This window comes from Colossoma macropomum, unplaced genomic scaffold (genome assembly GCF_904425465.1).
Source record: "Colossoma macropomum unplaced genomic scaffold, Colossoma_macropomum, whole genome shotgun sequence".
NCBI classification, from domain to species: Eukaryota; Metazoa; Chordata; class Actinopteri; order Characiformes; family Serrasalmidae; genus Colossoma; species Colossoma macropomum.
Genome location: NW_023494795.1, coordinates 37,370,293 through 37,394,852, shown reverse-complemented (window position 1 = coordinate 37,394,852; position 24,560 = coordinate 37,370,293). Strand labels below are relative to the sequence as shown.

Genomic DNA, 24,560 nt, shown 5'->3' with positions numbered 1-24,560 from the left:
GTGTTCACGTGTGCTCTTTGTTCTCAGATGTAGCTGCAACATGTAACAAAACTTTTGGCCAACTACAGGAGCCTCTCTACCATCTCTAGAAGGAAACACACATAATGTGGTGAAATAGACACAGCACTCTGCACACTGTGAGAAATCCTTCAAACTGCATATTAGTTCAGTATTTATGCATTACTACAAGTCTGATGCATTAACAGTTTCTGTTCATCTGATTTTAATCCCTCCTGTCAATGCTAACAGTTAAGGTATTGAGAAATAACTCATTTATTTCTCTGTACATTAGTAATCTTTCTACTCTTCTTTTATTCTACACATCTCTGATTAAATGTGTTTAATGATCACATACAGTGCACATTTAGGGTCTGTTGGTAAATTATTACTAATTCAGATATTAGAAATGATTATAAATGCTAATAATTATTCTAATAAGGATGTGTGTACAATATATGTATCTCATAATGTAAAATCAAATTAGGCAATATTAAATTGTCTGAATGAAAACTAGAAGTAGGAGCGGTTGAGACATCATGAAAATATGGCAAACAATCATGTTAAAGGTATCTACATAGGATTTGCACTAAACTAGGTTCTAGAGTGTTTACAGCATCGTGAAACACACCAACATGCCGATATTGGAGAGGAAAATAGAGAAAAGCTTAACATATTTGCAGTCCTTGGGTTCTGGACTGAGAGGCTTGACCGTCAGCATCAGTCATTATTTGGACTTCTGGGAATCGTGAATAGACCAGTGCTTCATTCGAGATCCAGAAGTTTCCATGCATTGGTTCTGATTGAGTTCAGAGTGGGATCAAACAGAGTCAGCACCTCAGAATCAACTTGAAAGTTCATCTTTAGAAGTCAGGAGACCCCCAGTTTGCAACTCGTAGAGAATTCTGAGGTGCTCAGACTGCTATAGAGATTAGGTGTAGGAAGTTTCTCAGTACCTGACATGTGTTCTTCAGTGTTGATTGGTTCTCTTGCAATGCAGACGATGTCTGAGGTGAAATGTCACTTCACCACTTCCACTAGGCTTGTCTTGTGATACTGGACATAAATCACGTTAATATCATGTCCAAATCATGCAACTGGTGTGTCTCAGAAACATGAAAATAAATCTTGCCAATATTCCAGGCATGACGTTTGTGAAAATTCTCATTTTAATGTTCTTAATGGACTTAATTAGTACAAGTATTAATAAAGTGAAAAAACAAGGTTAACATTCAATTAGATGCATTTCATGGTTAGATTACTGTATGAGGCTTTTTTGTTTATCTGTTTCCAGTAAAGTAGTTTAGAGTCCCTAAAAGGCTATGTAGAGTTTGTTACTGTTTAATAAAGTACATATTTAAAAAAAAAGATTACTTGATTTAAGTAAAATTATAAGAAGGCTCCTCAATTAATGTAATTTTAAGTGACAGCCCTACTGCCCATCAGGTCCCTGAATGTTAGCTTATATTAATTTAACCTCTACATAAAGTAAACATCACATTCAGAGCCTTTAAACTATATAAATTCACCCATATTGAACAACTCTACCATTAAAATCATCAATCAGCAGCAATTTATCCAGTTTCTTTACTGATTTACACTCACTGAGCACTTTTTTAGGAATACCTCCTTGTATCTTCACTCACTGTTTATTTTATCAGCTCTGCTCACTATATACGTTCACTTTGTAGATCTACAGTTACAGACTGTAGTCCATCTGTTTCTCTGCATACTGAGTTCGCCCCCTTTACCATATTTTTCAATGGTTAATACCCAGAGCAGGTTTTATGTGGGTGGTGGATGATTCTCAGCACTGCAGTGACACTGACGTGGTGGTGGTGTGTTAGTGTGTGTTGCGCTGATACGAGTGGATCAGACACAGCAGTGCTGTAAGTTGTTAAACACTGTGTCCACTCACTGTCCACTCTATTAGACACTCCTACCATGTTGGTCCACCTTGTGGAAGTAAAGTCAGAGACGAGAGCTCATCTGCTGCTGCACAATGTGTGCTGGTCATTCTCTAGTCCTTCATCCGTGGTCACAGGACGCTGTTGGCTGGATATTTTATTCTCAGTCCAGCAGTGACACTGAGGTGTTTAAAAACTCTAGCAGCACTGCTGTGTCTGATCCACTCATTCCAGCACTACATACATTAACACACCACCACCACGTCAGTGTCACTGCAGTGCTGAGAATGATCCGCAACCCAAATACTACCTTGCTCTGTGCTGGTCCTGTGTTAACACCAGTATTAACTAATGTAGCTAACACGCACTTGCAATAAAACATTGTAGTTTAATAAATAGCTGCCATTCAATTCTAAACCAGCAAAGTAAGAAAAAACTAGTAAACACAGTACTTGTAGCATTAGCTAGCTAGCCAGCTGCTCCTTCAGGCTGAAGTTGAGCTGTGAAAGCAAAGATCTCGACAGGTTTAGTAAGCCAGATTTAGTAGCTGATAATAATATCATTTTCTGCAGTTCATTTGTAGGTGAATATAGATGACTGTTTAGATAAAGTGTATTCTTTCAGTAATAGCTGTCATTGTTCCTAAAAATAGGGGTACAAAATAGAGGTAAACAGACCATCTTTTGAAATGCTGTTAAGAACAAGTCTAACCCAAGAACATTACACCAGTAAACCTTGCTTGATTCGTAAGCGTACTCTTACCTTGCTCTGGGTAAGCCTGGTCACCATGGACACCACAGCCATTGACCTATGGCCAGACATTTCATAGCTGTCGTTCTCACACACATAAGCAGGGTGCAACTTGTTTATGAGCCACAAAGGGACTGAGAAATGACGTAGCGATTGTTGAGGTTTCCTGAGAAGCAAAGAGAATATGAGAGAGAGACACAGGCAGTGTGGTAGAGAGTGTGTGTGTTTCTCTCTCAGGGACATTAGTGTGTGTAGAAGAATCAGTGATGATGGAGTGTTTGTATCTTCTGCTTGTTGTGTTTCACTTCACTGCAGGTGAGAGCAGTTATTTCACACCTTCATTCAGAGTTCAGGATGTTTTTTCTAATTCATAATAAGATGTGAGGTGTTTGTTCAGGCTGCACTCTCTCAGAAGGATGAACAGTAAAAAGTATCACAGGACACAGCGGTGGCTCAGTACTGCTGCCCTGCTCCTGCACTGACAATCACCTGGAAGAGAAGATTTAACTGAAGTGTTCAGTGATGATCAGTACAGAGACAGACTTCAGCAGTTTAATGAAGACTCTCCTGCTAATCTCTCTCTGCTCATATCTGACCTGAGAGAAGATCATGGGAACTACAGGTGTGAGACTGAGAAGGAACACAGAGACTTCTGGTTGTATGTTAAAGGTAAAGTTTAAAATGTAATGAGTTTGAATTTGTGAATTTGTAATCCTTGCTACTTTTTCAAGTAGAGCAGTTATTAAAATGCAGGCTGTTAACCTTCTTAGCATGATATAAAAATCGAATTACATAGGGATAAAGTTTTGGTTGAAAAATTCAACTAAAATGCTGTGAAGGTGAATAATTACTGTAGTGCTGATCACTCTTAAATGTAAGTTTTATTTCTGCAGGTTGTGATCTGGTGAAGAGTGGAGAGATAGAGGAGGTAACGAGGTTCTCAGGAGAGTCTGTAGTCCTGCTCTGCTCCTGCACTGACCTACAGGCCAAACCAAACACTGTTAAATGGGAGTTTAGATCAGAAAAATCTGGAACTCTTCAATTTGAAGAAATCTACACTGTACAGACTGGACAGCACAGAGACAGAGTCAGACTGACCAATAAGAACTCAGAAAACCTCTCTCTACTCATATCAGACCTGACCAAACTGAGTCACATTAACTAAAGCATTAACACCCACTAAACACATGGCTGTATCCACATATGTGAACTAGGCAATCACATAGGGCGGCAAATGTATGATAAACAAAAAAACAACATGGTGTGTTGGCTACCGTTCTCAGTCACAGCAATACATCTGCACTCCCACCATGTTGGGACAGTCAACATCCGCTTGTAGATGAACACATGTGAATAGAGATATGATGAGATTTCATGATTAAATCAGCCGCAAACAGATCATTACTGAACCGATTTTCACCAAATTTGTTTTGTTATAATTGATGGCCATTTTTGCATGCAGCTGATTATTATTAAAAATCCAATTTATTTGGTGTTATATTTGTAAAATATATTGCATACCAACAGTTGGCTATGAAGGAACTGTCAAAATTAAAATAAAAGGTCATAAGAAGGTCGAACAAAGTCATATATGGATTTATATTTATGTACAGGCCCATAAAAAACAGCCAAAATGGCAAAACATGAAGTATTTAATGGTCTTAACAACAAATCATTAAACAAACAGATAAAGTATCTTAGCGTTTCCCTTTAATTTCTCTAAAATTTGACGTCTAGAGTAAAGTTGAGTAAACTTATGGACAAACTGTTACAGAAAGAAGAGTTAATACTGTTCCACTCAGCACTGATGGCTTCAATGAGGGGAAAAACATTGCCAAGCTAGATTGTGTTTGATGTGACACCAAACATTTTCTATAGGGTTTAAATCTGGACTCTGACCAGGCCAAAACAATCAGTATATACCATTAGTATTTTGGGCTTGGCCTGTGTTTTTTGCACAGGATGTTCACAGGAAGTGGTAGGATTCCTCATCAGCAAAGAGAAGGCAGATCAAATACATCACAAATCAACATGTTTACAATCTAGATTTAAAATATCTTAACATGTTCTTTAAAATTAAAGTTAAACGAGCTGTCATAAACATCTATTATTAACCAGATGTACATACAAGTGCATTATGGTGGAGGTAAATCTGAGTGTGCTGTAGAAATGACCACAAAGTGCCTGGCCAATTTTTAAATTTTGTTGTATTTATTGATAATTTGTATACATGTACGTCCTGGAGTGCTAAAAATAAATGTAAAGAATACATCAGTAGCTTGATTGCACTATTAGCACTGAGTTTAGCACAGGCTCAGGTAGAAACAGTAGAAATATTCTCTCACAGATCAACAAACCCACCGAAGAGTGAATCACTTCTAAGCTTCAGGCAATAATAAATATAAAAACTCCAACATGTGTAAGAGAGTACTAATCTAAACTGATTACTCCAGAATCGATCAGTATGGCAGTAGATGCAATGCACATTTGCTCAATAACAAAATAGTTTAACTATAGTTCACACTAGTTATTTGTTGATCAGGCCGCCCCGCCTACACTCTTCATTAAAGCCAGTCTTTAAATACAGACTGAACAGTCGCATCTTAGCAACCTGTAACTACACACAGGCCAACTCTCAACACTTTCTATACAGTTCTACGTGTTGAATTCAGAACTCAGTTTTATACACTGATCTACTGTTGAGTGTTATGTGTGTGTGTGTGTGATTGTGTGTGTGTGTGTGTGTGTGTGTGTGTGTGTGTGTGTGTGTGTGTGTGTGTGTGTGTGTGTGTTGTGACTCTACAGGATGTGTGTTGCACGTTAATCTTCACTAAAACTGATAAAGCAACACACACTTGCTGATTTCCATCTGAAGAAAGAATGAATCCACACTCACACTGATCTCTCTGCTGGGTTTCCACTGAACTGTTCACTGCATTCTGATCTTTAACACTGATTTAACCTCAATACTTCTGCATTTTCATCACTCTCTAACCACAACTTCACATTTTTATATTAGAGCCAGAGCTTAGAGCCTTTTACACCATTTTAGTCTTCTCTCTGTACAGACAGTACGACATAATAAATACATCAGTGTAAGATTCTCATGTTGTGGTCTTTCTTTGTGAATGGAGAAATGAAAAAGTCAATACTGAATCTGAGATTTTTAATCAATTCATACATTCACATACACACAACCTACATTCCACCCCCAAATAGTGTTTTAGTTCATGCACTAAAAGTAATAAATGACCATTTTTTTGATCTATGTTACTTTAGGATTGATATATGTCTCTGTTATGACTGGCTGCTATATATTTGTATCTTATTTACAAAGGAGTCCGAAAGCAGTCTGAAAGTTAAGCTTGAATGAGCAGGGCTACACTAGTAGGCTAAATAGGTGAATTTATGTAAATGTGTGGGTTTTTGTGACATTACAAAAACAATGAATTTGAAACAGGATAATTTTGGATATTTCTGTGCATATATTGACTGTGTTTGTGATTTGAGCAACACATTTTTAAATATTAATAATATTTACAGTAACACTTTAAGGGCACATGATCTGACAGTAATTAAGGCATTTACTAATGAACAACTAATCAGAAAGTAATGAGTCATTAATCAGGAACAAATGAATGTCATATTAACAATCACAAGATTAAATTACTAATGCATGTACTAATGAATGAAGATGAAGGTAATAAAGGCTTTATTCAGTGTCTGAGTTTATCAGGAATTCATGTGTTAGTTAATGTTTGTTGTCACAAGATCCCACTGAGACACAGTGCTCTGGAATATTGTGTCTATTGAAGTCAACTTGTTTTTTTCTGTAGCTCCATCCTCTCATCATCTTGTCTTTCTGCTTCGTCTTGCTGTGTAAGCAGCCCTTGTATTTGTTTTTGTCTCTGGCAGGTTTTGAGTTTATTGTTTTTTTATTTCTTGTTACCTCGTCTGTTTCTACCTACCTAGTGTCTGTATATATATATATATATATATATTTATATATATATATATATTTTAATATATTTTTTATATATATATATATATTATATATATTACCCGATTTTCTCCCCAATTTAGTCGTCTTCAATTCCACCCGCTAGTTAGGACTCCCCGAATCACACGATGCTATCAACGCTAGAAGGGCGAAGGCTAACACAGGCTTCCTCCGAGACCTGTGAAACCAGCCACCGCTTCTTTTCGAACTGCCGCTCACGCAACGTCATTGGACAGCCGAACGCGCTCGGAGGAAAGCGCCAACCGCCAGATCTGTTACGTCAGCTAACATGACTAGCATCGCGCTGAGTGATGGGGGGAGAAGGAGGGGCCATCGTACCCACCCAGAGAGAGCGAGGCCAATTGTGCTCTCTCGGACTCCCGGCTACGGATGGCTGTAGCATCACCAGGGATCGAACTCGCGATCTCCTGATGATAGGGCCGACGCTCCGGAGCCCTCAGTGTCTGTATATTTAATAAAATTAAAAGCTTACACTGACATCTTTTTGCAACTAATCCTCATTTGTGACAGTTGCCATAGTTTTATTTCATTGTTCATGTTAATAATATGACATGTTTTAGCTCCTATGTTGATGCACAGAGCCTCCCAGGGGGAATGGTTTATTCTACAGTTACCAATGAACTTGGAAATTCGTTAATTATTGATATGGAAAGTGCAGTGTCTTTCTCCTAGGGTCATAAGAATCCTTAATTCTATGCACATTTTTGTGCTTTCCCTCATCTAGTACACCGGATTGACCCAACTGCTGAATTACAAGCTCCTGTTGTGCTGGTTGAGGTGTGTCAGAGTGAGGAAAATACAACACTATGCAGCATCAATTCACAATTCATCATAAAGAAAGCAATGATTACTGATCCTTCATGATGAATTCATAATGTGTGTGCCCCCTAAAGTGATCAACTATTCACACTGTATTACTGATTAAGTACTGAATTTTCATGATGAATTCATGTTTGCCCCCTAAAGTAAAGTGATGAACCAGTTACCCTTTATTGCAGATTAAAAGCTAACAAAATAGCAGGGTTAATCATTACTTACCAAACTGACGGTCATTCTTTTGCCCTCACAAGAAAAAGGGAGAATATCGCGCTAGTTTAGCGCTCGGCTACGCGCAGTTAGCGCGCCCTCTCGCTGTCCTGGCTCAGTCTGTTTACTACCAGGCCATAACTATACATACCTAGATGCCGCGTTGGGACCAGCCAGGCACGTCAACGGCGCCGCCATTTTAGGGCGGTCAACATCGCTGATGGACTGCATTCAGTACCATTACAGAGCGGCAGTTTAAGAAAGATACTGTCCAAATTACACTATTTCAAGAATATTGCACTCAGACAGCAGGATAGGATTATATAACGGAGGGAACGCAGCGATCCACTCTCACATTAGTGTGATGCGTATTGTTTGTGTGATGTTCATGTGTTGATACGGCTGTGTGCTTCTTATTTGCCAGCATCTTGTTCGAATTTTCCTGTTTTACCTTAAATAGTGCAGATTCAGGCACCAGAAAGTGACTGCTGAAACATTTAAGGTGGAATGGGAAAACTCGAACAAGAAGCTGGCGAATTCGAAGCCAACTTTAGCTGAATTTGTTCTTCTTACTGTGTTTTGGGGGGTTTATTTTATTTTACGTGTATTAAGATTAGAAGTGATTTACACATTGATGGATCTGTTGATGTGTGTGAGTTTGTGTTTCTCGCGCAAAACTGGGTTCTTAACGTCAGGTGCAGACTGAATACTTTCCTGCTGGTCCGGACAGCTAAATAGCACAATCACAGTTATTAAAGTGGATCTTGACCGCTCCATCATGGCGGACGCGCAGACGTATCGCCTCAGATAGAGAACAACAGATAATGCGGCATCTAGGAATGTATATCCATGTTACTAGGCCCTGTGACGCACTGCCACCGCGCGCACACAGCCTTTTAGAATAAGAGTCCCTAATAAAGGAGGAATAACGAATTCCCCAGCAGCCTAAAATCAATGTGTAAATATTATATCTGCGATGTAAATTGCGTATGTAATCCAGTATACATATGCATAAGTTGCAAAAGTAAGAAAAATACTTTCATGTTGGACATTTTTTTTATTGTTTCAATAATTTTGATTCGCTTCTCTTAAACGGTTTCATAGAGATATTCACTCAAGACTCTGGCCGCTTGACATTTACCAATTATTGCAATTACTGCCACCCACTGGCGAAGAAAAATAGCTGTAATTTCCAGCTGCAGAAACTGTTGAAGAGTTTCATTCCACAATGCTGTGTTTTCATTACTAAAAAATTTGGACATAAATGTTTAAAAAGAATAACAGATGGATAATGAGAAACATGTTTTTATTTTTCTAAAGGTGGTATATATTTTTCATAATAGTTCACAGTTTTAATTAAATGAAATGCCTATTTTCAGTAAATAAACTAAATAAACACAACAGTTTACATTTATGTTGTAACAGTATGACATCATAACTTGTATGAATAGGATGAAACTAACAGAGCTAACTGTGTACTAACTTTCTTTTTGTATGCTTAATTTACACATGAACTCCTGATAAATTCAGATGCTGAAGAAAGCCTTTATTACCTTCATCATCATTCATTAATACATGCATTATTGATTTAATCTTTTAATATATAACATTAATTTGTTCCTGATTAATGACTCATTACTTTCTGATTAATTATTAATTAGTGAATGCTTTAATTACTGGCAGGTCATGTACCCTTAATGTAAAGTGTTCCCACATTTACATACTATATCAAACAGGTGGTGTTTAGACTCACCCCCTCTAAAATCTTTAAACACACTTCTCTTTGATGTGAACATAGTTTTACTCTATGATTAAACTGCTGTTTTATTTCTTGATAAAAGTTTGACTGAGCCAGATCAGCTGTGTTTTTCTCTAAAACACCACCAGGGGGAGTCACAGTGCTGTAACCCTGACTGCACTGCTCCTCTAACCATGTAGATCAGCAGCTGTGTCTGACTTTACTCTCCCTGTGATTGTGATAGATTTAAAAGTCAGTTAAAAGTCAGATAATTTCAAGTATGTATAATAAAAGCACAGAAACGTCGTGATAAATGTAGGTGTTCTGATGAACCTCACAGTGTGGAGGATTCTACACTCAGATTTTAGATTCATATTCTAGCAAACGTATGACAGGTTTAGTTAGAGTTACTGTGTTTTTCTAAAGAACCTACTTATAACACATTTTAGAGGCTCTGGTAACACTTTACAATACTGTTTCATAGTTAACAGGTAATCATGCAGGGGCGAATGAATAGTGCACTTTAGTACCTATGACTAACTACCAAAGAGGTTCTGATCAATTACTCAGCAGGTAATAGTGAACTAATGATTAGGGTAGTTCACTATTAACTAAAACATAACTACTGAGTCTTAGATATCTCCTAGAGAACTACGTAGTAACTATAGTTTCCTAGAATAACTACTCAGAAATTACTGATCCTACAGGGCTCCTGGTGAACTACTAAGTGATGTAGCGTATTCCAACACTTTTAAAAGTTCTGGAATACACTACACAGTGTGCAGTATGAATTATATAAAGGATTATATCTTCTTTTAGCAGAAACAGGTATCCTCAGAGGAGACGGGGGCACCACACCACACTGTACTGAATGTCCTTCATAGGTTTGTTTTGATCAGTAACCCTAAAAGGCTAGTGTATTTTATATTTGGCTGTATGTATGAATTTGCACATCATCCTACAAATGGGACATCTGCTAAAATACCACAGAGACAGAGAGAGGAGGCTGAGTTCTGTGATGAACTGACTAAATGAAGTCTCTGAGGCTGTAGACCTCAGAGACCAAAACCGCATTTAAACGGGTAAACCATATAAGTTCACTCCAGCATTAACTAAAATAGCTAGCTGGCTAACAGACACTCGCAATAAAACAGACAACAACTTTTAAGTTTATAAATAGGTGTCATTTTATTCTAAAACAACAAAGTAAGAGGAAAGTTGTACGCACAGTAGGCCTACCTATTTAGCGTTCGCCAGCCTTAGCTAGCAGACTGTGCTACCTGAGAAACAGCCCCAGATCACTGAATCCCCTGTGATGGAAATTTTATCAGCCCACTTTCAACACGTGCACAGTCCACTTACAGAAGTCAGTGTATTGGCAGAGAAGGTAGCTAAAACCACACCTGTGCATTTTAAGGATACATAGGTAGCTTAAGAGCCCAATAAAGCAATAAGCCACGAGAGGCTGTGGGTTACTGCGATTTTATCACGGGGAAGGGTGTTCTGAGGCACAACACAAAGCGTCCCCGTGCTTATGGCTTTTATACAACAATGGACAACATAAAATATAATAAAATACACATTTTCAGAAAATAATTTAGGTTATTATCAATAATAATAGACATAAACAAGTATTCCGCCAAGAAACGTAGTTAACCTAGTTCCTTTAGAGTATGGTTTTGTTGCCAAGCAACCATGGACAGCTGATTGAGGAGAACGTTTAGTCACCCTTCGCTGTACACTGCGGTCATTTCATGAATGTTTTAACTTTTGTCGTATAACAATGAATATACAATAACACAACACTGTTTAATGCAAAAACTTTATAAGTACTTTTTACCACATTTCCGCCAGTCTTATTCTGCCCCAGTCCAGCGGTGCCCCTCTTCTCGGGCTAGGGCTGAATCTCAAATGTCTGTCTGCTCCCTACTTAGTGTACTATGTAGGAATTTAAATACTGGATTCTGCACCCCAACGGTACAAAATATAGCTAAGAAATAGACATTTGGAACTCAGCCACGTCCACACTCGATAAATGATGCACTATTTGGCTGTAGAGAATAGAATTTATAAACTTTCATAGCTGGCACACTTTTAAGGGAGTATAGAGCCGTTTGGGATTCAGCCTGGGTTTGACTACTTCTGACTGAAACACGAACGTTTGAAGCGTGTAATCCATTCAAGTGACATTTTTTAGACTATTATACTGCCAATTTACAGGTAATCATAAGTACTTTGATTCAAGGCTGTGATATTAATGAAGGAGTCGTTTAGGCTGTTGGCTAAGTTATCTTTTAGCCTGTTAGCTAGCTGACAAGTCTAGTCCTAGATAAGAGCATATGTTGCCAGCCCCTCAGTTTAAACAAAAAAACAGATTTTTCCTTCAATATACTCGGTGGTCCATGCGAGCAGCATGAGAGTCAAAGATGATTCCATTAACAGCACCAGGCTTTTTTGTGCCGTGGCGCTGTAATACACAATTTACAAGTTGTTTACAACGGCTTTGAACGCAGCTCAGCCAATCAGATTTTAGGACCGGGTCGATCCGTTTAAAAAATATTATTAGAAAAAACATTTATAAGAAATAAAAGAACAACTACGGAAGCCCTTAAAGGTAAGATGGAAAAAAATGAAAACTGAAAGTGCATTCCTGAGTCTAATTCTGCCTGTATAACACACCAAATCAAAAGCTATCAAATAATAAAAATTCTCCTTGGAAACTGTTTTATACGGAGCGCCTCTGGTGACATCCTGTATAAATAAAAATAATGGTTGGCCATGCCTTATTAACGTGTGGGAACAAGTTCCTAATGTGTGGCCACGACTTAGTAAGGCATGGGAATGAGATGATTAAGTCGTGGCCATGACTTAGTAAGGCGTGGGAACGAGATTACAGTTTACTAAATCGTGGCCACGCATTATTTTTATTTATACAGGATGTCACCAGCGGGGCTCCGTAGTTTTCCACTCCTGTATGACAAAACATTGGCCAACACTTACCATGTTACGCCAGCCTTGACCAGCAGGGGGCAGCTGTTTTCCACCATAATAGACTCAGTATCACACTTTTCTGGACTTGCTTAAACAATCCTTCTTTTGCAGGATTATCAGTTCTTGGAGACTTTTTAGTAATACATGTGATTTAACACATACTATATAAATGCAGACAACTAATATTTATTGGACTACCCCCTCCAGGGTGGCAGGTTGACCAGCATACCAGCATCCAAAACACAACACTAGCTGTTTTTGCTCGTGACCAGCTGTTCTGGGCTATGCTGTTTTTTGTCTAGCAGGCCAGTGGACCGGTGATACTCATCTTCAGTCTATTTGTAATTTACACATCTCCAAACTATATCTTCTTTTTGTGAAATCTTAGTTTTACACTTGAACCAGCATAGCTCACAATAGTTGTACAGGACTGCCCTCTACAGTGCATTTATGAAATTACGATTAAAGCAGTGGATTAATCCGGAACAACATCAGTTATAAAAAGGAATGTGAATCTGTAAAGCTAGCAAATGTAATTTGTGCAGGTAAAAAATATTTCCAGTAGGTGGAACCTTTTTCAAGTAGGAACCTTAGTGAGATAAATGCATATTAAGGATTCTTTTTAATCATATCTGGAAAATAAAAATGTCATTTTTATGATGCTATGTACTGTCATCTATAAAAATGGATAAAATAAAGACAGAATTCAGGCTTCAGGTAGGCTGCTGCTGCTGTTTTAGCTAAGTAACTTTTTTATACAGTGGTATGTAAAAGTTTAAAGACCCCGGTCAAATAACATGTTCTGTTGATTTTCTAAGTGAGAAGAAGTTAACACACCTTAACAGAGTTCAACATATTGGGGAAAAAAACATAAAATCTAAAATGTTGCATAAATTTTGCACAGGCTCCAGTATGTTACATTCAGCAAATCCAGTAATTGTGCATTAAAATGTGTAGAAGTGTGTAGAGGATGTGTGACTTATTTTCACACACAAAATCAACAAAAAAAAATGTCATTTGACCAGAGGCGCCCAAACTTCTGCATACTGTAAGCTAGCTGGAGGTCCAGTGCAAAACTAAAGAAGCAATAAATAAATAAAGAAAGAAAGAAAGAAGCAAACTTTAGACATATGCATGTACTGACTACAAACTATAGCTTTAAAGAGAGGAGAACACTAGAGGGCGCTACCGATCTAAAATGAATGGGTTAATACGGAGCATTCGAGCAAAATCGTAGTTTATAAATGCCTAAACATTTTTACTATAACATAATACAATCATTTTCTAAACACAGAACAGCAAACAAGTTGCTGTTATATTTTTAAGAGCTTTTAAACTCGAGTTATAGGAGCTTAAAAACGGCGCCTTGTACGTTCATTACGTCAGTGAGCGCGAACAGCCAATGAGCTGCTCCGCTTGCCAACCAGCACTCAGTAGCAGTAATGCCATCGTCCTGCTGCCCAAACCCGTTTTCTGTAGAAAAAAAAGAAACATTTTCTCAGTTTTCTCTGCTTTTTTAGTGAAATACATCCTTCTACTTTCTAAAATTGAAGGCAGGTTTTGGCGAGTGATTAGAAGCTATTTTAACTTTTCGTTTTTTGGCCATTTGACCCCTATTCATTGAGAACTCGCTCGCGGGCGCCCTCTGGCGTTTAGCAGTCCTGTTTTGATATAACGGGGTAAATAGGAGGCCAGGCTCTTCATAAAACGGCTGTAAATCCCAAATTAGGTGCAGTTCTATGCCTTGTGTACGGAAGCCCTAAAGGGTCAAGGATTCACGCGTTTTTCCATGACGTCGTTTTCATTGTTTTCTCCAGATCTTGTGATATTTATACCATAATCACAACATAACAAACACTGTTTTATTGAGATAACAACTATGTCCTGATAATGACATGAATATCTTAAGAAAACATTTGTTATGCTGTGATAATTATATAAATCATTTAAGATCTCAAAAAGAAGTGATCATGGGAAAACGGAGTATAAAAAACATGCGAATCCATGGCTCTTTAGAGCTGCCTTATCTGTGGAAGCCAACTGGAGGTAATCTTTTAACAGGTCCTTACCAGAGGATGTGTAGGGAGAACGACCACTTAGTAATGTCGTTTGTCAAACACTAGAGGGCGCTCCCGACAATGAATGGGTTCTAACGGATCTTTCGTGCAAAATCATAGTTTATAAATGCTTAATCGTCTTTTATCTATAATCATGCACACATTTTCTGAACACATGACAGCACAGAGTATTTCAACACTGTTTTGAGTCCAGCCATAGGACTTTCTAATGGTGCCTCTTGTACGTTCATGACGTCGGTGAACGCAACAGTTTCACTCAGCCAAATAAACTCATCAGCTCGCCAACCAATCAGCTCTCAGTAGCAGTAATGCCAACCAATCAGCTCTCAGTAGCAGTAATGCCACCCAATCAGCTCTCAGTAGTAGTAATGCCAACCAATCAGCTCTCAGTAGCAGTAATGCCACCCAATCAGCTCTCAGTAGCAGTAATGCCACCCAATCAGCTCTGTTTCACAGAACCGACAGGTCAGTATTTTGTCTCGTTTGCTAATGTTTGAGATGGCTAACAGCTGCTGCACCGTTTAAGGTGGAACGGGAACACAAACAAGAAGCCGCAAAAAAGAAATTCAGCCTCGTAGTTTTAACACCGGTTGCATTTTTGATAAGGAGTTTTCACCTATCAAAATATCTAGAGGTTTTATGTACAGGTATACTCGTAAGCGCTACGGTAACGTTAGAAGATTTTAATAAGGTGGCACAACTCAGAGTTCCGCCACAGCCCGCCTTAGTTTCGTGTTGCTTAGTGACATCAAATTGATGCGCACAATATTAGTTTTAAGGCTCTTTACAACCTCGTAATTCGGATGATCCAGTGGTATTCGGGAGAAAAATGTTCACAGAACAAAACGTATCGGGTTTTGAACATTTTGTTCTGACTTCTTTTCATTTCCCCTCAGTTTCTACATGGAAATGTTTGCTGCCAAAACCTGCTTAAGGCGGCTGCCTGTCAAATGACGTGAATTCAGTGCGCAGTAGCTTTAGCTCACATGTAGCAATATTCATATTTCAACTCTTTAACCTCGTAATTCGGAGTGGTATTCGAGAGAAGAATGTTCACAGGACAAAACGTATCGGGTTCTGAACATTTTTATTTAACTCAGGGGGCGATAGAGACGTTTTTTCTAAAACCCTATTCATTCTGGCCATAGAGAAATGGGGCTCAGACCCGGAGTTCCTAATATGGGCATAAGAGCATGACGCCGACTACAAAATGATGACACGTCTGCAGTGGTCTATGGAAGAATACAGGCACGATTTTTTGATGTTTTAATGAAATACATACTTATACTTTCCAAAATTAAGAATAAGTTCCACACAAATCGTTAAAAGTAAGTTTATTTTTTCGTTTTTAGCTGTTTTCTTTATTGACCCCATTCACTGAGGACTCGCACGCGGGCGCCCTCTGGTGTTTAACAGTCCATTTTTTATGTAACTGGAGAAATAAGACGTGGTCAGACTCCCCTTAAACCTGCTCTGAGCTCACTTTGAAAGCACTCAAAAACGCTTCAAAAACTGAGCACTTGGGGGAAACAGGGGCATGTTTTTACTTCTTTAAAAGATCATGAGTTACATATTTAACATCAGCAGTGTACTGTTAAGTGCTACTCTGATAGCAACAACAGAGGCTGCGTGTCTGCACCTCACAGTAAACATCACGACCGAACCCCTCTGATACCTGCCAAGAAAAACACTCAAGTAAAACCACGCAGAGCTGCAGAAAGAACCAAACCCCCACAGCAGAAAAAGAAAACAAAAACAGAAGTGGACGGCGACGACCACGTGTCAAGCGTGACCAGAGCTGATCAAAACAGCTGTGGCTATTATCATCATTAGCATCATCATTATCACCATTGTTTTTCTCTCCGTTCACAAAGAGACACGATCATCAGCTCTGCACGACCAAAAAGGGGCCGCTCAAACGTGGAATGTTTTCTGCTGGTCGTAAATTCGCTCCCGTTCCCTCCTGCAGTCTTTCAGTCTTTATCGTGTTAAACAGTGGCTGCCTCTCTCTCTCTCTCTCTCTTCTCTCTGTTTGTGTATATGAATGGCAGACTTTCATCTTTAAAGCCAATATCACTGGCTTAAGAACAAGTGACAGAGTTTAACATTTCAAAATAATGACCAATTTGCTTCAAATATTGATGTAATAACTTTAATTAATGAATTATTTTATCTAAATAATGACTTTTTTCTTGAAATATTCACTCAGTCTCCTGGAAATTACTTATTTCCTTGAGATTTAAAGATATTATGCTAAAATAGTTTTAAAGTAAGTAATTATTTTTGAGATAATGTAATTTTTACAGAACTTTTTTTAAGTTATTAAATTTGTTAAAATGTATGGGTTAGGGTTTAGGACAGCCACCTCCCAGTACAAAGTACCCTATGATATTGCGTATTTTTGAGTATTTAATATATTTGAGTATTTAAAAAAAATTCTGTGACCAAGAACTTTCTTTGTTATCTGCAATGAGATTTGACTTTACACTAGATGTTGGAACGTTGCTGTGAGGAGTGGATTGCATTCAGCCACAAGAACATTAGTGCTGATGTTGGATAATTAGCTCTAAACCTTAAACATCACTCCAATTTAATGTTGGTTGCACAAGGGCTTTTTACCCCTCCAGCCAATGCTTGGTATTGGGCATGGCTCAATTCACAGCTGCTCCAGAGCATCCCATTCGATTGCCAGTGCTTTTCTCTGTCTGTGTCAGCAGTGGGTGCACTTTGAAGTACCTAGAACCCTGTCTCTTATAACACTGCGCAAGCTGGAGTGTGACCTTTAAGTTTACAGTGCACAGCCTCAGCTCAGATGCGTGTCCGTGTGAGTGAGTGAGTGAGTGCAGATAGCCACTGAAGCTCATTTGTATTCTGCCCTTGTGTCAGAACATCAGGACCCAATTTTCCCCCTTCACACCTCCATGAACTAATGACACCGGCCCGCACGGCTGTCGCTCCCCTGACTGTCCCACACACACACATACACTCTCTCTCTCTCTCTCTCTTTTAGCTCCATTCTGCATCATTACAGATAGTTTCATTAACTGAATGGATGCCTCATTTATATGGAGTTAAATGCAGTTACATAACATTGAAGGACTGAAGGAGGCGATCATTACTGTGCCCGAGGCAGTAGTCTCTGAAATAAAAGGCCCATATAGTGGAAAACTGAAATTTCCTCATTTTTTTTAAGGACCCATATCCTACATTTTTCTGTTATTTTGTTTTTTTGTCCCCCGAGTGCCATTTATGATGTTTGTGTGGTTTTATGTATTAAAAACTGTCACAATTCATTTTTACATTCCCATTTTCCAACCCCTCTTTATCCCTTTGGATTAAAACAGCTGTTTTGTTACTGTGCCTTTAAGGCTGGTATGTGTAAATGAGCTCTGTTCTGATTGGCTGCCCTGTTTTGTGAATCTCATTCAAACCACAGTCCAGGCTGAAACATTCCTTATAATGTCAGTGCGAAGGGGCAGGGCTAATGTGCTACAGGCCAAATAAATGGATATATGGAAATGCATTGTTTTTCATGACATCACAAAAACCAATGACCAGCTATTTTGGCAGCTCAGTTTTGAAATTTTAACAAGGTTTACGTACTACATTAAGCAAATTAATTTAAAAAAGTTTGGAAAATTCAGTTTCCCACCCCTTTAAATAAATGAGTTTGATGTAAAAATGTAAAATCCAAAGTTTCAAAAACGTACCGTCCATACACTCCATATATGGCAGCTAAGCTGCAAAATAGCCCATTTTCTAGCTTTTGTGATGTTCCCCATTCAAACTGAAGTTAAAAGAAATGTTTCAGCACCGACTACTTTTTGAGTGAGACACAAAAACTGGGCAGCCAATCAGAACAGAGATCATTTATGTATATCAGTCTTATAAAACAGGCTGTTCAGTTATAAGGGATAAATAGAAGTTTGAAAATGGTCATGTAAAAATGAACTGTGCACTGTTTTTATTGTGTAACACCACACATATGTCATTAGTGGACCTCAGGAGGGAAATTAATACAAGAAAAATGTAGACTATGGGCCCTTTAATGTCGATGTCTAAACACTAGCAGGGACAAAGACCAATCCTTAAAACACACACACACACACACACACTCACTGACAGACCGATGAAATCTGACTGATCAATTTCAGTTTTATTCACATGCAAGGTTGATTGGGAGTCTTTTCACCAGCCATATTTCCAGGAGAGTTTAAATTCTTGCAGTTCACTAGTTCCTTGAAACAGAATGTGGCTGCATTATGAGAACTCAACCTGAGGTACACAGAGTCCATAATATATTCAAAAGGCTTAAAATCCACCCTCAATAGCTACCAGGTATATTCTCAAAAAAACTATCCCTTATGCCACATTCAGCCGAGTTCGTGAATAACACTAGTAGCTCCATTTCTGAATACTGAATAATTCCTCTGTCAAACACATATACAGTTAGGGGCACTATGCATAATGCATAAGCTTTTGTTTTTGTCTTCCAGATTTCCTATTATTGGCATTCAATCAGTTATCCCAGGGGTTCCCAAACAAGCTCATGCCAGGGCCCACACATAGAGGTAACAGTTGTCCCAAGACCCATCAGATGTTTAGTGATCCTAGGCTTTCAGTCCATGTTTACTCTATTACTGTTGTTTTATCAACAAACATCAATAGCATTCAATGATGAAAGAATGAAACATGCATTAGCTTCAATGTTATATACGTAGTGAGAAACAGCACCCATTTTATATTTAGTTGTAATATAGGTAGCGCCTTCTTTGCACTACTGCTTGTAGATCCAAGATCTTCTAGAAGTCTTAAATTAGTGGTCTTCAATCTTATCTGCCAAAGATTGGGTGGCTGCAGGTTTTCTTTCTAACCAAATGGAAGCAGACATGATAAACTGGAGACCAATTAATAATAGAACAAAAAAAAAATCCCTAAAATAGTAATTTTATGGAAGGCAGAAGGCTTTAACTTTCAATGTACACTATATTGCCTAAAGTATTCGCTCGTCTGCCTTCACACGCATATGAACTTGAGTGACATCCCATTCTTAATCCATAGGGTTGAATATGATGTCGACCCACCCTTTGCAGCTATAACAGCTTCAACTCTTCTGGGAAGGCTTTCCACAAGGGTTAGGAGTGTGTTTATGGGAAATTTTGACCATTCTTCCAGAAGCGCATTTGTGAGGTCAGACACTGATGTTGGATGAGAAGGCTTGGCTCGCAGTCTCCACTCTAATTCATCCCAAGTGTTCTATGGGGTTGAGGTCAGGACTCAAGTTCTTCCACACCAAACTCGCTCATCCATGTCTTTATGGACCTTGCTTTGTGCACTGGTGCTGTCATGTTGGAACAGGACGGAGCCAAACTCCCCAAACTGTTCCCACAAAGTTGGGAGCATGAAATTGTCCAAAATCTCTTGGTCTGCTGAAGCATTAAGAGTTCCTTTCACTGGAACTAAGGGGCCGAGCCCAACTCCTGAAAAACAACCCCACACCATAATCCCCCCTCCACCAAACTTTACACTTGGCACAATGCAGTCAGACAAGTACCTGGCAACCGCCAAACCCAGACTCGTCCATCGGATTTCCATACGGAGGAGCGTGATTCATCACTCCAGAGAACACGTCTCCACTGCTCCAGAGTCCAGTGGTGGCGCTTTACACCACTGCATTCGCCGCTTTGCATTGCGCTTGGTGATGTAAGACTTGGATGCAGCTGCTCGGCCATGGAAACCCATTCCATGAAGCTCTCTACGCTGTTCTTGAGCTAATCTGAAGGCCACATGAAGTCTGGAGGTCTGTAGTGATTGACTCTGCAGAAAGTTGGTGACTGCTTGGAATTAAAACCTTCGGCAACATCGGTCCTTTGTGGATAGGTTTGAAGACCCCAGCTTTTAAGTTATCCAGCTCACTGCTTTCTGAAATACACCACTGGTAAGTGCAGACATCATGTTTTTTTTTGTTTTTTTTTAAAACATATCCACAGTTACACCAACTGACAAAATAAGATCTACAGTGACAGCTGTAGACTGTGGACTCTTTCAGTGCTTAAGATAACTCATTCTGTTCCTATCAGAAAAACTTATGTACAGCACCAAAAAAGCAGCCTTGAACAGCAACATTTGGAAACCATTATCTTTTATTACTGTTATGCACATTACAAAAAGGGGTATTTCTTCCAATGTTTTAGTGTTAAATATGTGGATACCAACTTCCTTTACCAGACATACAATAACCATCTACTTCAATACAAAGAAAAAAAAAATATGGAAAAATAAAATCAAGTCACCTTGGCAAATAGAGTGTGTCCAACTAAATCAGCTTTAGTACTAACGCTCTCCAACAAGGTATGACAGTACAGTGAATACACTGGCATTCCTTCAGAGCAGTTTGGTCAGTTGTGGGATGTGCTTAGACAGCTATTATTATTATAAAAAATAAAAAAAAGATAATGTGACAATCCACCGCAGTTAATTAAGGCCTGGGTGGAAGTTACACACCACTGACAGTGAGACTGCAGAATGGAGATGTGTGAATAAAGTAGTTAGCATCTATGTCTGAAAGATTTGTATTGGCACATGTGATTTGCTAATGAATGAGAGTTTTGGAGCTCTGCACGTTCAGACGCACCGGTAACACAACTACTTCACGGAGAAAAACAGATAAAAATGCACTATGCGCACAAAATGAACGCCAAGATGACCAAGGGTGAACTCAACACAGCACAGGCACTTGAGTTTCCCCTACGAGTGATCAGTGTTTTATACCACTTGTACAACCTCTCCCAGCCTTCCAATCTCTTATTAGGCAGAAAAATAGCCAGCTAACTAGCACATCAAGGTCCCCAATACACTCTCCCACTCACAAATGCTTGTAAACAGTGTTTCATCATCGCTTTTATTGTACAGCCCAATACTAACGAATTGTTTGATCAAGATAATATAAAACATTAACTGGGACCAGCTACATACTGTTCTGCAGTTTTACAAGACAAAGGCCTAGGACTGCAGATTAGACTAATGGAGTGTTTCCAGAGGCAAAAGAATGGACAAATTCTTTACAGAGACTGTTTTGGTCAGAGGATTTGTAAGACTTTGCAATTTAGGCCACAACGCTAAACAGCTAAACACTAGACTTACACACTTGAAGTTGGGGATACATAATCTTTGATTTATGATGTAAAATGTGATGATGTTATTACTGTTAATTTTATGATGTAAAAGACGTAAGCAGGTTAGCGCCCTTCCAAAGGCTTAAAAAAAAATAAATAAACAAAAAAACGGCCCAAAAATAAGGCCATCAGTGAGGCTGGCTGTAAAGAAATTGGTGCATCCATAGTAAACATCATTTAGCCCTCTTTAAAAGGATTACCTTGTCAACAAACTTTTAGTCAGTCTTTAAATCCATCAGTCATTAGATATTAAAATGGAAAGGGAGGAAACCTACGAATGTGAAACTTGTTCAGTTGCATCTGAATAGGAAATACACTGAACCTCTTGTGCTTTTCAAATCCAACTGGAACAAAACTTGGAACTCCAACTCGCTTACAAAAAACACAACTATATTCAAGTCTTACGTACTGTTCTTTCAAACAACAATGAACGACATGAATGTTATGACACTGAACCAGCCCCATTTTGGAATTGCTAATAAATGTTCATTACAACACTTAGCAACCAGTCTATTGGCCTTCTCCTCTTCTGGGCAATCACACAATACTATGACACTGCACAGTTTGCCTCTGCTTTCTTTTGTGCATGCGCTTAGGACAAACCAGTATTTCAGACTTCAGATTTTGTCTGGAGATGCTCAAAAGTGAGAAGTTGGAAGGTCAACTGCACCATTATTTGGGTGTAGTGCAATGTATTAAAACAGACCTTAAAAGCAGATCACAGAACACAACTAGTCACAAGTAAAATGTGTGATTACAAGCATAAATGTCATTGTAAAGTACCGGGGTTTAAAATCTGTGTGCTCTCATGGTTATGTTCAGTTGTCAGTGAGACGACTCTCGTATAATAAACAAAAGGGAGGCAGCAGCTACTTTCAGAACAATACAGGAATTTCATTAGTACAATTTTGAGCGATACATTTATGCCACCACCGCTTAGATGCTTTCTAGGGAACATATTATCTTTACATACCGAACATCTAAAAATATTAACTCTACTGTCCCTAAAACCCCTTACTGAATAAAGAAGAACTACAGCAGAATCATTAAAATGTGCCCGCTAAATGCACACCTGGCACCATAGAGTCATACCCACTACAATCAGTCATGTAGGAGCTGCTACTTCTGCTCTCTAAGAACCTCAGCTGCAATCCAGCAGACAACCCAATGAACCAAACTGCAGCCAGTGAATGATTCTTTGTTTATCCCACTCATCAATACAACACAATTTCTCTTAATTTGTCCTGTTTCACATATATATGTGCCAATAAAATGATCACATCTAATCAGATATTCTGAGCGCATACCTTCAGTAATATATAAAATATTGGTGTAGGCGTACTGTTTCTAATAATCACTCTTTTAAATCAGTAGTAAACTGGGAAGTCCTTCTAACTCTAAAATTAAGATCCTCAACAGTAGTTTAACTGGGTCATACTGTTGAACCAAAGAGTGAACAGTGATGACATCAAACAGCCTCTTACAATGGCCAAGCAGTGCATCGGTGACACGCATCTGGGACATCCAATCAATCTTTGCTTCAGTTCACATAGCTCCTCCCACATCAGTCATCCATCAATAACATACAACCCAAACGAAATAAAAAAAAAAATAAGTTAATTTCATATTTTCCAGCCTAGCTCAGTTCATACTGTTTTGCGACTCATAGATCAGCTTTGTTTGCTTATATACAATAAAGTGAGAGACAGTACAAGGCACACATTTAAACCTTTTTGAAACGTTACAGATACATAAATTAACAAATCATCACATGACTAGCTCTACTATTCTCTGAATTGGGTGCTAAAGGCTCTAAAGGCTAAGCCAGCTCCATCATGTTGTCTGCGCAGGATAAAAGGTTTTCCATATGTGCTTGAGCATGAGTGCTGATTGGCTCTGTGTAAGCTGCAAGTCTGTATTCAGCTCCAAGGTTCTGTGGTGGCCCAGGATGTACGAACACCAGGGTCGACTTGCTCTTAGATCAACCCACGGATATGTTGTCAGATGCAGCAACCTTTTTTGTTCTGTCCATCGCTTGTTCGTCAGCTGCTTTCCAGTGGCAAAAGGCCACAGCTGTTAACCTGATAAGAGTTTGGTGGAACTGTGTTGCTTTACGGCAAGCATGTTTGCACAAGTCAGATGCTGTCAACGAAGCTGCCAGGAAAGAGGCCTGTTCGACCGTTCCTTTGGAGTGTTCCTTTGAACCAGCCGTCCTCTCGCTTCTTGTGCACAAACACTATGTCTCCCTCCTTCAGCTCCAGCTCAGCCTCACTCTGTGGAGGGTATGACACCACCACTCGATATCTGCACAAGATGAGATAAACACAAAAGTTTCTGGGTTTAATGGCTGTAATTAAGCTCTTACAGCTTGACTTGCTTTTGACTGTGTATGTATATATGAGAGTAGGCTGGGGTGACATGTTAAATAATTATCAAAATGCTTTTTTTTTTTACTACTCAATCGGTGCCCCTGACCTGATCTGTGAGATGGGGGTTTAATAGTAAGTAGTATTAAACTAGGAGATAGAAAAGACTACTTATGACGTAGTTTCTGCATTAAGCATTGCTTTATAGTGATACGTGTGGCTGGTGCATGTTTGTGATGTGCTAATATTCGAGCAGATCTTATTTCGCATGTTTCCCCAAGCTAATCTGCTGATACAACAACATAAAAAGATAAGCATGTGGGGTACAGACCAGGCAGTGTCATAAAACGTAATGCAGCGTACGCATACGTGACACCGGGCAGGGGATGTAGACTGGGTAGTGACACAGCCTGATTTAACTTGCTAGCTGTTTTCAGTGTTGAAACAACTGAGAAAAAGGCCATGAGTTTGAGGATAAAAGCCATATGTCCTCTGTAGTGTGGAATTCGTT

The 24,560-nt window shown here is 38.9% G+C and overlaps 1 protein-coding gene across 1 annotated transcript in view; it reads right to left on the bottom strand.

Moving 5' to 3' along the window:
• Positions 1-21,772: 21,772 nt before the first annotated feature.
• Positions 21,773-24,560, bottom strand: part of sh3rf1 (SH3 domain containing ring finger 1) — a 69,478-nt gene continuing 66,690 nt past the window's right edge. Inside the window, exon 12 of the mRNA XM_036582348.1 lies at positions 21,773-23,987. Within this exon, the coding sequence (XP_036438241.1) occupies positions 23,819-23,987 (169 nt within the window). The 3' untranslated portion in view covers positions 21,773-23,818. The remainder of the gene's footprint in view (positions 23,988-24,560) is intronic.